Source organism: Notolepis coatsorum (genome assembly GCF_963971535.1).
Source record: "Notolepis coatsorum genome assembly, chromosome: 14".
In the NCBI taxonomy this organism is placed as follows: domain Eukaryota; kingdom Metazoa; phylum Chordata; class Actinopteri; order Aulopiformes; family Paralepididae; genus Notolepis; species Notolepis coatsorum.
In genome coordinates this window covers 70,918,217-70,932,035 of record NC_140178.1, presented here as the reverse complement: position 1 = coordinate 70,932,035, position 13,819 = coordinate 70,918,217, and the positions used below count along the sequence as shown (strand labels likewise).

General features: G+C 45.0%; 1 protein-coding gene across 1 annotated transcript in view; it reads right to left on the bottom strand.

The window, feature by feature from the left end:
* The window catches only part of gaa (alpha glucosidase), a gene marked incomplete at both ends in the record, with an annotated part of 66,069 nt that overhangs the window by 18,331 nt on the left and 33,919 nt on the right, over positions 1–13,819 (bottom strand). Inside the window, 2 exons of the mRNA XM_084329139.1 lie at positions 2,075–2,188; positions 2,580–2,690. Of these exons, the coding sequence (XP_084185265.1) occupies positions 2,075–2,188; positions 2,580–2,690 (225 nt within the window). The remainder of the gene's footprint in view (positions 1–2,074; positions 2,189–2,579; positions 2,691–13,819) is intronic.

The window sequence follows — 13,819 nt, the reverse complement described above, 5'->3', positions numbered from 1 at the left end:
ACCATGCTGCTATCTTTTGCATTTTATTGATGTTTTTACTATGTGAAGCACTTTGTGACCCTGGTCTGTGAAAGGTGCTATATAAATAAACTTTACTTACTTACTTACTTACTTACTTACTTATGTGGTAGTTTTCAGTCAAAGCAAACTGTGTATATATTATTTTGTACAACACAACCAACGATTACAGAATGGCAACAAGAAGAGGTAATATACATTCACAAATTTCTCCCCCCATCTCCCCTCTCTCTGTAACACAAGAGGCATAGACACACACCTCTCACTTGGTACAGGCAGCTGCCTGTCTCAGATCTCCTCATGGGGGAAGATGAGATATGCAGGCGCTGATTAAGTGAGAGACAGTGGCTGTTTGATCTCCTGGGAAAGTCAACAAATGTGTGGTTTTACAGCTCTGAGATCAACCAAGCGACTAGAGAACCATCTGGTCAGACAGATTGAATATACAAGATACTAAAGAAACGGCCTTATAAGGCGCCAGACAAGCCCCACTAAGGGGGGGGCTGCTGTCTCTTCTAAAACAAAGGACAGCAGATGTAGCAGAGATCAAAGAGGGACCGTTTGAGTCCACTCTGTGACCTAATAGGGTATCTTGAACTGCGGGAAAACGCCCAGTAATAAATTCAGTCCTAAACGTCACTGTAGGGCTTAGCCTATTGAGAGCTAAAACAAGTGTTTCTCCAATTAGAAAGCTCGATGCGAGTTTTTGGATACGCCCGCTTGTCGTAACATTAGAGGCGGAGCCTAGATTTGAATATGACAAACTCCTCGATGGGAGAGGAGAACACAACCCCCACGAGACCAGACCAGGAAACAACAGCAGAATACACACTCTTTTTCTCCATTAGAGACTGAGGAAAACCACGCAGCAGAGAGACGGCTGCAGCAAAATCTACCATCTTGAAGAAGCCGAGACGCGAGAATGTTTATAGACAAGCTTTTTTATTGAGAATTTAGTCTGAATTCTACGATCCTCCGGCATATTGGATGCATCTCGTAGGTTCATTGCACATATTTCTTTTGTAACATCTGTTGAAATCCTTTTTCATTAAAAACGGATTCTCTTCAAACTGCTCGGAACTCGATTTCTTCAACCGCCGCGCCGTGTTCTCTGAAGCTCAGCTAGCAGAAACCATCACATACATGGTTATCTGCATTTGTAGCTCAGTAGTACTTCAAAGAGCTTTTTAAGGTTTAAACACAACGCAGAGTACGAAGATTAAGCTAGGAAGTTACTACACTTACTTACTTACTTACTTACTTACTTACTTACTTACTTACTTACTTACTTACTTACTTACTTACTTACTTACGTACTTACTTACTTACTTACTTACTTACTTACTTACTTACTTACTTACTTACTTACTTACTTACTTACTTACTTACAGCTGAATATGTGGGTTGCGCCCATGAAAGATTTGACAAATCTTATTCAAACAGCTTATTCTGCTGTTGCTATTGGGTGTTGTTTGGTGGATTGGATGATTGAAGTCTATCAGTAACAAGGAAGAAACGAGACATATTGGCAATTAGAATTGTGCGTATTCAAATAAAATAATACGATATTCCTTGAGTGCGGTCCCTACCCCCTTTTTTGTGACTTACTATTTTTGGACTACGCACCTGTCTGAGCGCAGTGGTTACCTTTTCTACTTCCAATTGCCCAATGATTGGTTGGACTTCCGTTGCTGGCGGCTGGTGTGAGCTGGATAGTGTAGTTTTATGAGATTTCGACGTCCATCGAAAGCCCTGGGTCTCCTCTTTCTTAGGACTACTACGAGTGTTTCTTCTTCTTGCGTCTAAATTTGCGTCCATTTTCCAGTGCAATGCGCAGGGATTTTTAACAACTTAAAATCATTGGTCAACAAACGTAGTGCTGAAAATATACTTTGATTGCTGTTTTGAATAGGGTTAGGGTCTTTTATATTTGAAAAAGAAACGCAACATTACTTAATACGGACTGTATTGATCTATTTATGACGTGAAATGAATCTCGCAGGCCGATCGGGCTTAAGAGGTTAAGGTATAGTATATGCTAGTGGTGGGTACTCACAATCCACAGACTGTCCACAGGAACTTTAGAGTGGAACGCTTGGATGCTGTCCTCCCACCAGCGTCTGGTCTCTGGGTTGGTGAAGTCGGGGAAGGCTGTAGGGCCCGGCCAGACCTGGCCACACCGTTCAGAAGCATGAGGTAAAGCTTGGTTCTTCGAGTTGTAGCATCCGTGAACCAAATTCACACAGCGGCCATTTTGCTCTTATGTTATGCTATAAATTATAGGGTCAATAGACCAGAGAGATGGGTGAATTCAGACTTGGGAAGGATGATGTCGCATGAGTACGTCTGTATTTTGAACCAACGTGTTTCGGGCTGTGAAAGCCTTCGTCCAGGTCCCTGATGAATTTTTTACCTTCAAACAGCCGTTAACGTGTTGGTTCAACTAAAGAAGTTGTTCGCACCTGACGTCGTCCTCCAAGTGTAGCTGAATTCACAGCTCTCTCTGACTGCATACATAAACACACAGAGACAAACACACACCACAAAGGCATTAATCTGACCTTCCCAATAAGAGTTTGTCCCGTAGCATTCTTAATGAAGACCCCTCTCCTCAGCCCATCGTCAAAGGGAGGATAGGTACCAGGGGGGCTGGTGCTACTGATCCCAGGGTCCTGGTGGGCAGAGGTCAAGGGACAGAGAATTCAACAGCACGCTTCAGTTCTAGTCCCACTTTCACATTGAGAACCGTTACTGCCATCTACTGGACATAAGCAGTAACTGATTCCCTTCAGTAATGTCAAATGTTGTTCATTGAGGGTTTCTTTTAAATATGGGCAGTTTATTGATTTATCAATTTGGGCAATCAATTTGTTCTGTGCCTTTTCTCCCCATTTTTCAATTTTTCTCCCATCCTAATTTCGTATGATCCAATTCTTCCCTCCCCTGTCTCGAACGTTGCTAGACCATGCCTCCCACTGGTCGGCTGCAATGTGGACGAAGCCTTGCATCACGTGTCCCCTCCAGTACATGAGGAGACAGCCGTCGCATCTTTTCACCTGTACAGCACGATCTCTCAGTGGCGAGGAGTAGCGCGTGGGAGGCTCACGCTGCCCCTGATACTTCCTGATTCTGCTGTACAGGCGCACCAACCGACCTGTAGGAGTCGCTGTCCACAACGTCCGATCCCCACCCACCGGCTTTCCCACCCCCTAATACTGCCAATTGTATTAGTATGAACGACCAGCCAAGCCGGAAGCAACGCCGAGAGCTGGGCTCGAGCCCAGCATCTCCTGCGTTAGTGGCGAGCGCCTTGCCCACTGCGCCACTTAGCTGCCCTATTGCCCATATTTGTTAGGGTTTGAACCGACCTCAAACGCACGGCACAGACAGGAAGTTCAGAGTTAGCCAAATACTAGGGCGTATTTATTTACAGAGTCACAAAAGGGGTAAAGTAACAATTATGAAACAACAAGGGAGACTGCCATCGGCAGAGTTCTCTGCGGCTCTGCAGATCCTCCTGGTGATAGCGGTGGGGAATCGGTATTTGACGTTGTAGCGGCTCTGCAGATACTCCCAGCTTTAACTCGAGGTGGAAAACGGAGAGAGAGAGAGGTATCAATAACAGTCCAACGAAACACAGAGGCAGTGTGGTTCCCTCCTCCCTTAGCTGTGTCCAAAACCAATGAACAGTAACAATCTTCAGTGTTCTCCACAACACACAAGTTAGCTGAGTTTAGTGCAAACAGAAATTATATCTTCAGTGTCTCTTCAAAACACACACTTCAACTGAGTCCAGTGCAAGCAAAAATGATAATCTTCGGTGTTCGTCACACACACAGACAGAATAATCCAGAGGGGTTTGGTTCCAACTCACCCAAGCGCAAACGCGTAAAGCAGGTAAACGAGGCGCAGCTCCAAACGGGGAACAAGGTTCTCATCAGCGGATCTCCACAGAAAGTCCTGGAGGGAAAGTAGACGAGGTACAGCAACAGGGAAAAAGCAGGCAAAAGCAGTTGTATTCCAAAACGACCCGACATCGATTGAAGGGAAGTCCCAGTATAAAAAGCCTCTGGGGCGCTAATAAAAAACTATGACAGGTGCGCGCTGGAATTGATACTTGCTCCAAAAGCGTGTGGCGGGGAATGCACCAATCAACACAGCACCTTAAAGGAACGGAGCGTGTGGCGGGGAATGCATCAATCAACACAGTACCTTAAAGGAGCGGAGCGTGTGGCGGCAACGGACCAATCATCACAGTACTTTAAGAAGCGTGTGGCAGGGAATGAACCAATCCTCACAATATTTATTGTAATGTGTAATATAACGGATAGGGCATACTGACCCTCATCTGCCCCTTTGATTACACTGTTTACTTTATCATATTCAGAGTTAATTATGTTGTTTACACTGTATATATTTTTATCTTTACTATAATTGTATTGCCTATATTTATGTTTCTACTATTATCATGCCCATACCTGTACCTCCGTTCCCCCATGCTGGTATGATGCCCAAATTTCCCCAAGGAGATCAATAAAGGAATATCTTATCTTATCTTGTCCCAAGGGAAGCAACAGTTGTGATTGGAGGATCAAGAAAAGAGGACGGGAGTTTGAGGCAGGTAAATTTGCCGGCATGTAGTCTACTCCTCCTCTCACACAGAATCATTGAATACTTCGTTCAGGAAGCGATGGAAAAGATGTGATGCATATGGAGTAGTGCTTAACACATTGGCGCCCAGCCACGGAGATGTCCGTGTTTCGGGCCATGCTTAACACTTTGGATGCTACGGACGACATAACACGTGTTATCAGCCCGCCCCCTGAATGCCCACAACGACAAATATCGTTTTATTTTTAGCGATCTATTATTAGCGATCTGAATTCATATTTCATCAACCGAGTCTACCATTGGGAAACCAGCCCCATCAGGAGCTCAGATGTGAAAAAAGCGCCCCCTATCGTCTCCCAGATGGTAATGCACCCTTTTGGAATGGACTCAATGAAAATGGATGAGAAAAAAAAATCCGGAATCCACATTTTACTTCTCACGCATGTAACCGGAGATGATCCCAGTCATTGCGGACCATCAGAACAGCGTGTAATATGTGTGTACAGTATGTAGCATTGGATCAATAAAAGGATCGATTTTTGGAATGGCGATCAGGAATTGGAATAATCTTTTTGGATACCATCTGATCTCAGGTAAGGAATCTATTTTACCAGTCTTAGGATAATCAGACCTGTTTTCACGGAGATATAAGATTTTCCCCTATGTGTGATATGGCTGTTTGGCTGTGCGAGCGATCAGGAAATATATCAGATCAGATATCAGATCGCCTATATAGCGTGCATACGTACACATATACTATCGATAATCTAGCGTTTATTTGAAAACAATTCATAAATAGGCCGAAAAATTACAACGTTCTAGAATATTACAGTACAGGGCGTTTATCATGGATTCTTTTTTTTCCCCTTGAAAACGAGGGCTTTTCAAAATGCTATAAAACGGAAATGAACCGATAAAAAAACAATCCGCTTCGACAATGTTGACTGGAAAATGAGTCATTGATAAGTGACGGGCAGATTAGACACATAGCCATAATTTAAAACATAGATTAGGCGATATTAACGATAACATTGAAGTGGATGATGGGCATTCAAGGGGGTAAAAAGGAAAACACGGCCGGCTCTGAAAGTGTTAACACTTTCAGTGCCCGGTCATTAACATGGGAAACATGGTTAAATGTCAGGACCCACTTGCGTTGTGAACGCATAATCTCTGTCTTAAATTATGGCTATGTGTCTAATCTGCCTGTCGCTTATCAATTACTTGTTTGCAGTCAACATTGTCGAAACGGATTGTTTTTTAATCGGTTCATTTTCGTTTTATAGCATTTTGAAAAGCCCTCGTTTTTCAGGAAAATATATACATTCCGTGATAAAAGGCATTTACTGGAATATTCTAGCATACACAAAAACGTTCTGCCTATTTATGATTTGTTTTAAAATAAACGCTAGATTATCGATAGTATATGTGTACTTATGCACGCTATAGAGGCGGGCTGAAAAATCGATTCTCTCATTTCCTCATCAGCGATCACAGCCACACACACACACACGCATAGGGCAAACGCTTATATCTCTGTGAAAACAGCTCTGATTATCCTAAGACTGGTAAAATAAATGCCTTACCTGAGATCAGATGTTATCCAAAAAGATTATTCCAATTCCTGATCGCCATTCCAAATATCGATCACGCTTATTGATTACAGTGTTGGGTACTGTAAATATGTATTCCACGCGTTTTCCGGGCCGGCGAGCACAATCGATCCTTCAGTTGGCTTGAGGGAAAAGTAAAATGAGCAAACTGGCCACCCCCCCTTCAGCAGTGTAAAGTAATGGGGTGCAGTACCACAGGGAGAGACGATAGGGGGCGGTATCTTCCCAATTGAGCTCAGAGAGACTCTGCAGCACTAACCCGAGGCTCGATTGATGAAATATGAATTCAAATCGCCAATAAAAAAAAAAAAACGACAAACAAACGCTATATAGCGTCGGGGGCACTCAAAGGTCGGCATGAACTAACGACAAAACGCGTCCGTGGCACTCAATGTGTTAAAGGGCCAACCACGGACATGTTGTTTTGGCTTTTATTCCATTTTAATAACCTACTCAATGTCACCGAGCGGCACTGCAGAAGTACCCTACTCTTTGAATTTGAAAATGTGCATTACCGGCCAGATCCTCGTAGGGGCGCTGTCTCGATAATGCAGTGTTCCCTGTGGCAGAAGTTGTCATGTTTTTTCTGGATCTTCAATGTAGTTTTCTGCTAACCTTTCTTTTTTTGATCAATTTTTTTTATTGTTAATCACATGAAACAAGACAACACATTAACCACAATCACAATACACAGAACTTCACAGGAAAATAACAAAAGGTTTCAAGGTTTCAAGGTTTCAAGGGGGGCTATCTAATAAATTACCAAATAGTGAAGAAATAGCTAAATAGCTGCCCCCCAATAAATCCCCAGTTAAATTCAGGACATAACAAAAGACAAGACAGACAAGACATTTCCTCCTCCCCCTCCCATGAGACCGGCGGACTCCCCCGAACAAGCACCCCAACCCCGCTCAGCCGCACACGGCGGTCCTGACCTTCTCAGCTGCTGCGAACCACAGGTCAATCCCAGCCTGCCTTACCCCAATCACCCGCGCTGTGGATATCTCAAGATAAATCACATCCAACAGTGTTAGGGACCAGTTAATCACTGTGAGCTTCTCCGGCTCCTTCCATCTCATTGCTATTAGCTTCTTCGCCGCTGTGACGCCCGCTAGGACAACCCTTTTCAGTTGTACGGACGCGGGTAGTGTTGTTATATCGTTCAGGAGTAGCGTAACAGCTGTGAATGGGATAGTTAAGCCACACAGATCAGAAAGTTTGTCCGCTATTGACCTCCAGAAGCGGGCCACTGGTGGGCAATCCCAATACATATATATTAATATGTAAGATAGGTCCTATGAATATAATTAAAATTAATTTGCTGGTGATTGGGGTTGCGGGAAGATAATGCCACATTTGCCCAAACATCATCCCAGTCAAACTCGGGGTCCAACTCCGGGATATCCATACGCCAGATTGTATCCAATGATACATTTTTATATGTGGATTGAATTAAGAGCGTATAAAAGTCTGAGACAAACCCTCTGGAGGTCGTCCTGTCCACTATGAGCCTGAGGAAGGGGTGTGGGTGCAAAGCTTGAGCCCACGGCACGCCATGCGCCCTCAGCGCTGACCTTAGTTGAAGGTAAAGAAAGAAGGACTCGCCGGGAAGATCATAAAATTCTCTTAAGTCCTGAAACGCACGGAGGCCGTTCTTATCATAAATATCCTCCAGAGTATGAACTCCCCTCCTTTGCCATTGAGGAATATTAACCGGCTTGTGCCCAACAAGTAATTGCTGGTTATTAAAAATTGGAGAGTCCAGGTGCCATGGGCATTTAACCCCACACGACCTCTGTACATTACGCCACGTTTGGATCACGTGAGTTATGATCGGTCCATACCTCAGCCGGCATTTCGAAATAGAGACAATGGAGTACACCACATCCTGCAATCTTAGCGGTGAGACCGCCGCCGCTTCTAAGGAGCGCCAAGATACAGCATCTACAGGGTCTAGCCAGCACATCAGAGGTCTCAGTGAGAAGGACCAGAAATAAAGCTTAAAATCAGGGATTGCGAGGCCCCCATCTTGTTTCCTACGTTGAGTAGTAGCTCTTTTGATTCTCGGGCGTTTGTTATTCCAGATAAACTTAGATACCATCGATTGTACCTTGCGCCAGTGGTCTATTGGAGGGGGCAGGGGGAGCATTGAGCTTACAAAATGTATCCTAGGCAGAACGTTCATTTTGATTATGGAAGCTCTGGCTTGTAAGGAGTTAGGAAGGGACGACCATCTGTCTAGATCCTGGCGTATTTTATCATAAGTACCCGTGAAGTTATACTTAGTAGTTTGACTCAGCGTGGGGAATATCTCTATACCTAAATATTTAAAATGTTCCACTATGGGGATATCAGCTGGTAGTCGCACCGCCTTGGCCAGCTCATTAAGAGGTAGGCAGGCTGATTTGTTCCAGTTAATCTTAAAGCCTGACAATTTACCAAAGTCGTCGATTATTCCCAATAATTCTGTGGCCGACCGGGAAGGGTCATCCATAAAAATCAGTAGGTCATCCGCATAGAGAGCAATTTTGTGTGGTGTATTATTGATCATTATGGGGACGATGTCCTCCGATTGCCTAATAAATTGGGCCAATGGTTCGAGGGAAAGCGCGAATAGTCCTGGGCTCAGAGGACAACCCTGTCTAGAAGATCTGGAGACTGGGAAAAGTGTGGAACAGTTTTTGCCTGTCAGTATCATTGCCGACGGCGAGGCATACAGGACTTTAATCATATGAATAAAATTCTTTCCAAGACCCATGACCTCAAGTACCTTCCACAGGTATGACCATTCTAGTCTGTCAAACGCCTTCATGGCATCCAAAGACAGAACAGTGGACGGAGCTGTATTGTCTTTACTGTTATCGACTACATGCAACAGCCTCCTAAGATTATCTGCAGCCAGGCGCCCCGGGATAAAACCAGTTTGATCGCAGTGTACCAATACCGTCATAAATCTCTGCAGGCGGCGGGCCAGCACCTTGGCAAACACTTTTAAATCGGCCCGAGAAGACTCAAGGGCCTATAGCTACCACAATCATTGGGATCTTTGTCCTTCTTGAGAAATAAAGAAATCAGCGCCATGTTGACATCTCTTGAGAACTCCCCTTGTTCGATAGCGTAATTGATCATATCGAGCATCAATGGGCCCAGTTGGTCCCAGAAAGCTAAATACACCTCGGGTGGAATACCATCCCAGCCTGGTGCCTTACCCCTCTGCATTTCAGCAATCGTCTCCCTTAGTTCCATAAGAGTGATCGGTTTCCCCAGTTCCTTAGCTTCTTCCTCAGAAATGTGGGGTATCTCAAGCCCGCCAATGAACGATTCAAATTTAGAGTCGTCGAGATTAACCTCTGAGCTATATAACTGTGAGTAAAACTCTTTAAAAGTGTCGTTGATCTTTTTCGAATCAGTAGTGATTGTACCCTGTCGCGTCTTGATCGAGGGGATATCCGAGAAATGATCATTCGAGCGTATTTTCATTGCCAATAGATGGCTAGGCCTGGAGCCGTGAAAGTAGTAATTTTGCCTTGTCCTATGTATCAAGAACTCAGACTGTTGTTTAAGTATGGAGTTTATTTCCTTCTTGACTATCTTACGTTGTGTGTTTAGTCATTCACTATAGTTAGTTTGCAAAGATGCTTATAGATCCGCATATAATGTTTCCAGTCCTTCTAGTTTTTTTGACCGGGATTTACGTAAGTTGGAGGCGAAAAGTGTGACATGACCCCTGATAAATCCTTTCAATGCGTTCCATAGGACCCTGGGGTCATCGACCGTGCCAACATTGATCTGCAAGAATTCAGCTAGTTTACTCCTGAACTCAGAACAGAAATCATCGTTCTTTAATAAGGTTGAGTTAAAACGCCACCTGGGAGCTCTCGTGGAGAGCCTGCCAAAGGTTGCCACAAGGAAAATCCCCTTGTGGTCCGAGAGAGCCAGGGGAACCAATGAGACGTCGAAACTATCAAACAAATTAGGGGATGCGAATGCATAGTCTATTCGAGAGAAGGTTTTGTGTCTGGCAGACAGGTGAGAGTAATCCTTGAGGGTGGGATTGGATAAGCGCCATAGGTCTGCGAGCCCAGTGTCCTGGGCCCACATCCTGAGGGCCTTAGAGGACCGTTTTTGGTCGCTTGTTTCAGAGGACCCGGACCTATCCATCTCCGCATCCCAGCATGCATTAAAATCGCCACCCACAATGAGAGCGTATCCAGTGAGTTCCAACATATTCTTCGTGATTGTATTATAGAACGCTGAATGAAATATGTTAGGGGCATACAATGCTATTATTGCCATCTTCCTATGAGAGAACTCAACTTTTGCTATAGTAATCCTTCCCTCCGTGTCCGACCACACATCCAGGACTTTGATATCAAGGTTACGTCTTGTAACTATGACGACTCCTTTCGTCTTATCATCGGCTGAGGATGAGGAGATAACGTGATATTGTCGATTTGCTAGCCTTGACACATCACCCACCAACAAATGCGTCTCACTAAGGAGAGCAATGTCAATATTTCTTCTCTTCAATAACCAAAGGACACTGGCACGCTTGTGTGGGGTGTTAAGACCCCCCGCGTTCCAAATTAAAATATTCAATTTAGCCATGGTCGAGTTTGTCTAAATGCGTAGAGAACATACCAGTGCAGCCAGGCTGAGTACAGAGGCGCTGATCCAGGCGGGCCCAGACGGTCAATCCCAGGCGTTCAGAGGAGGAACAATTACACACATATAAGACAACAGTACATAAAACACATAAAAATACCACCCCAGTTACAACCCCCCCTCCTTCTACTCTAAACCCTAACCCACCCGTCCTATTATAAACCCTCCTATACCCACTCTCCAATCCCCTCCCTATGCCCCATCCACTAAGGATGGTCATCTTCCTATCATTTCCCACTGGAGTCATGGATCCAATAAGACGCTCTCCACTCCGACCCCCCTCTAGATAAACCCCTGATTAAACCCCCACTAGTCCAATAAACACAAATAATAATAAAAATTTTATTCAATAAAGATATCGGTCGAAAACCACCGTGAGCCTTGGCCCTAACATGAGATAACTATAATGGAAAAAATAGCCATTATTATATAATAACTCAACATCAACCCTGCAACCATCTACTTCCGAGTCTGCGCATCAACGTCGCAATGTTATAGCACAAATGGATAAAGGAAAATTCAAAACAAAATTAAATTAAAGCATACCAGCAGATAGTCTAAGGCAGGATCGGATCACAGGTAAATTGCGCAAACAGATGTCATTTAAACAACAACAATAATAAGAAAGGGAAAAAAGGGGGTTATGGTCAAAGTGCACACCTGTAACAGCCCCTCTGATCAGGCACAACGGCTGGAATGACATAACCTATGTAAGAATAGAATTAAACACCTTCATTAACCCGGGGATGGTAATAAGCAATACCTGACACAACCTGTTATCATATATTGTATATATATATATTCAACCGATCTTCTCCTACCGGAGCCCAAAGCTCAAAACAGCCTGGATATAAAAATAAAAGCATACAAGAAGTTAGTTAAGGACCCGATCACTGTTGAATTGTGCGAACCGATGACACTTAAACAGCAACAACAACCAAAATACGTAAATATTAACGGGTCTCGAGTGCCTCGGCGCAGACGATAGACGCAGCCCGCTAGCTAGCCCGAGGCTAGCGCGTAAGCTAGTGATGAATCCGGATAGCACGTTAGAGTCTGTTATGTACATTGTTCAGCTAGCTCGCTAGCTTTCATAGAGGCGATACACAAGTACGACCATGAGGACAGCATTAGCAAGTAACAAAAGTCATTGGGAAGCCCCGCTAGTTGGATGGGCAGTGGACAGTTAGCATGTCTGGGCATGACAGCAAGTATTTGTGAATAGTCGGCCCTATCAATGTATTCAGGCCCACATCGCCAAGTCACTCACCCGAAGTAGATATCAAGCTACAGTCTCGGGTATCCCCTCGAGATATTCCTTCGCTTTAGCCAACGACCAAAATGAACGCAGACCATCGTCCTTATCCAGCACAGATAATTTCGCGGGAGCGAATAGCGTGGGCCTCAGGCCTAGTTTCCATAGCCTGGACAAGACCACTTTGTATTCGCCTCTCTGTGCTTGAACCTCCGGCGTAAAATCTTCGAAAATGGCCACTTTGTGATCGCCAAGCCTTAGATTACCCCTTCTGGCACGGGCCGACCGCATGATGAGTTCCCTCTGCTGAAGCCTGTTCAGCTTGACAATAATGGGCCTCGGCTCCTTGTTCACTCCAGGAGTGGTCCTGCCCACTCTGTAGGCCGACTCACAAACGGGAGGGGTGGGGAGGACATCATTCCCCAGTATTTTTTGCAGCAATTCCGGCATGGTCTCAGAGAGACGGCCTCCCTCGTTGCCCTCCGGTACTCCAACAATCCTGATGTTGTAGCGTCTCTCCCGGGACTGTATTTCCACAATTACCGACTGTAGTTTGGTAACTTCAGCCTGCCTAGCCAGCAGGGAGGACTCCAGATCCGCCATCTTCTCGCCTTGTAATGAGACCTCCGCCGTTAGCGTGGCTAGTTCGTTAGCATTAGCCGAGGAGATAACGTGCAGCGACTCCATCTTGTCTTCCAACGGGACGACCGCCAACCTTATTTCCTCTGATATCTCTCCATGAAGGTTATCACAAAAATCCGCCAGCACTTTTCTTTGTGTTTCAGCGAAGCGTGTCTCAGATTCTGCATGGAGCTTGGTCATGACCGAGAGCACAGCTTCGCTTATCTCACCGATACCGGGCGACGGCGCGGCCAGGCCCGGCGGCAGTTTGCTGGCTGGAGCGCTCATGGATCTGGTTTCCACCACCGACATCGCAGAAAGTCGAAAAAAGTCGACGACAGTAGTTGAAACTCGACGACTTAACAAGCAGACAAAAAACAAATAAAAAATAAATAAAGACTAATGGGGAGAAACGTATATTCCGCACGGTAGAAGGGAGCTCACGTGAAACACGTCTACTCGGGGAGCTCCAGTAGCTCACCGCGTATCTCGGCGCTATTTCGGCGTCGGGGACAACCGTGCGCATCACGGATCTGGGGTACACGAGTTCGACTCCCGGACTCGCCGTATTTTCTCAGAGTGTCTTCCCCCGATCTATACCCCATTCAACCTGTTTCTGTCGGTCATGCTTGACCAGAAAAAGCGATAAACGCTAAAAGAACCAGCTGTCTGGTCAAAGTAAAAAATAAATAAAAAATAAAAAAAAACATGATCGCCTAGCTCCGCCCTCCCAGTTTTCTGCTAACCTGAAGCTATGCCTGTAGCATGTAGCACGGAATACATTTTGGGACGCGGATTTCAGTGTGCAGTAAAGGAATATATGATCAGCCAATGGACATATCGATCTACCCGGTCAGCGAATGAGGCTACTGAGGCTAATGCCGTTACAACAACCTGGCGCTCAACATAAAGGAAACAAGAGAGATCATAGTGGATTTTAGAAGATCAAGGCCTGACCACTCCCCTCTGCTCATCAACAACGAGGTAGTGGAGAGGGTCACTGAGTTCAAGTTCCTGGGTCTCAGTGTGAGTGAGA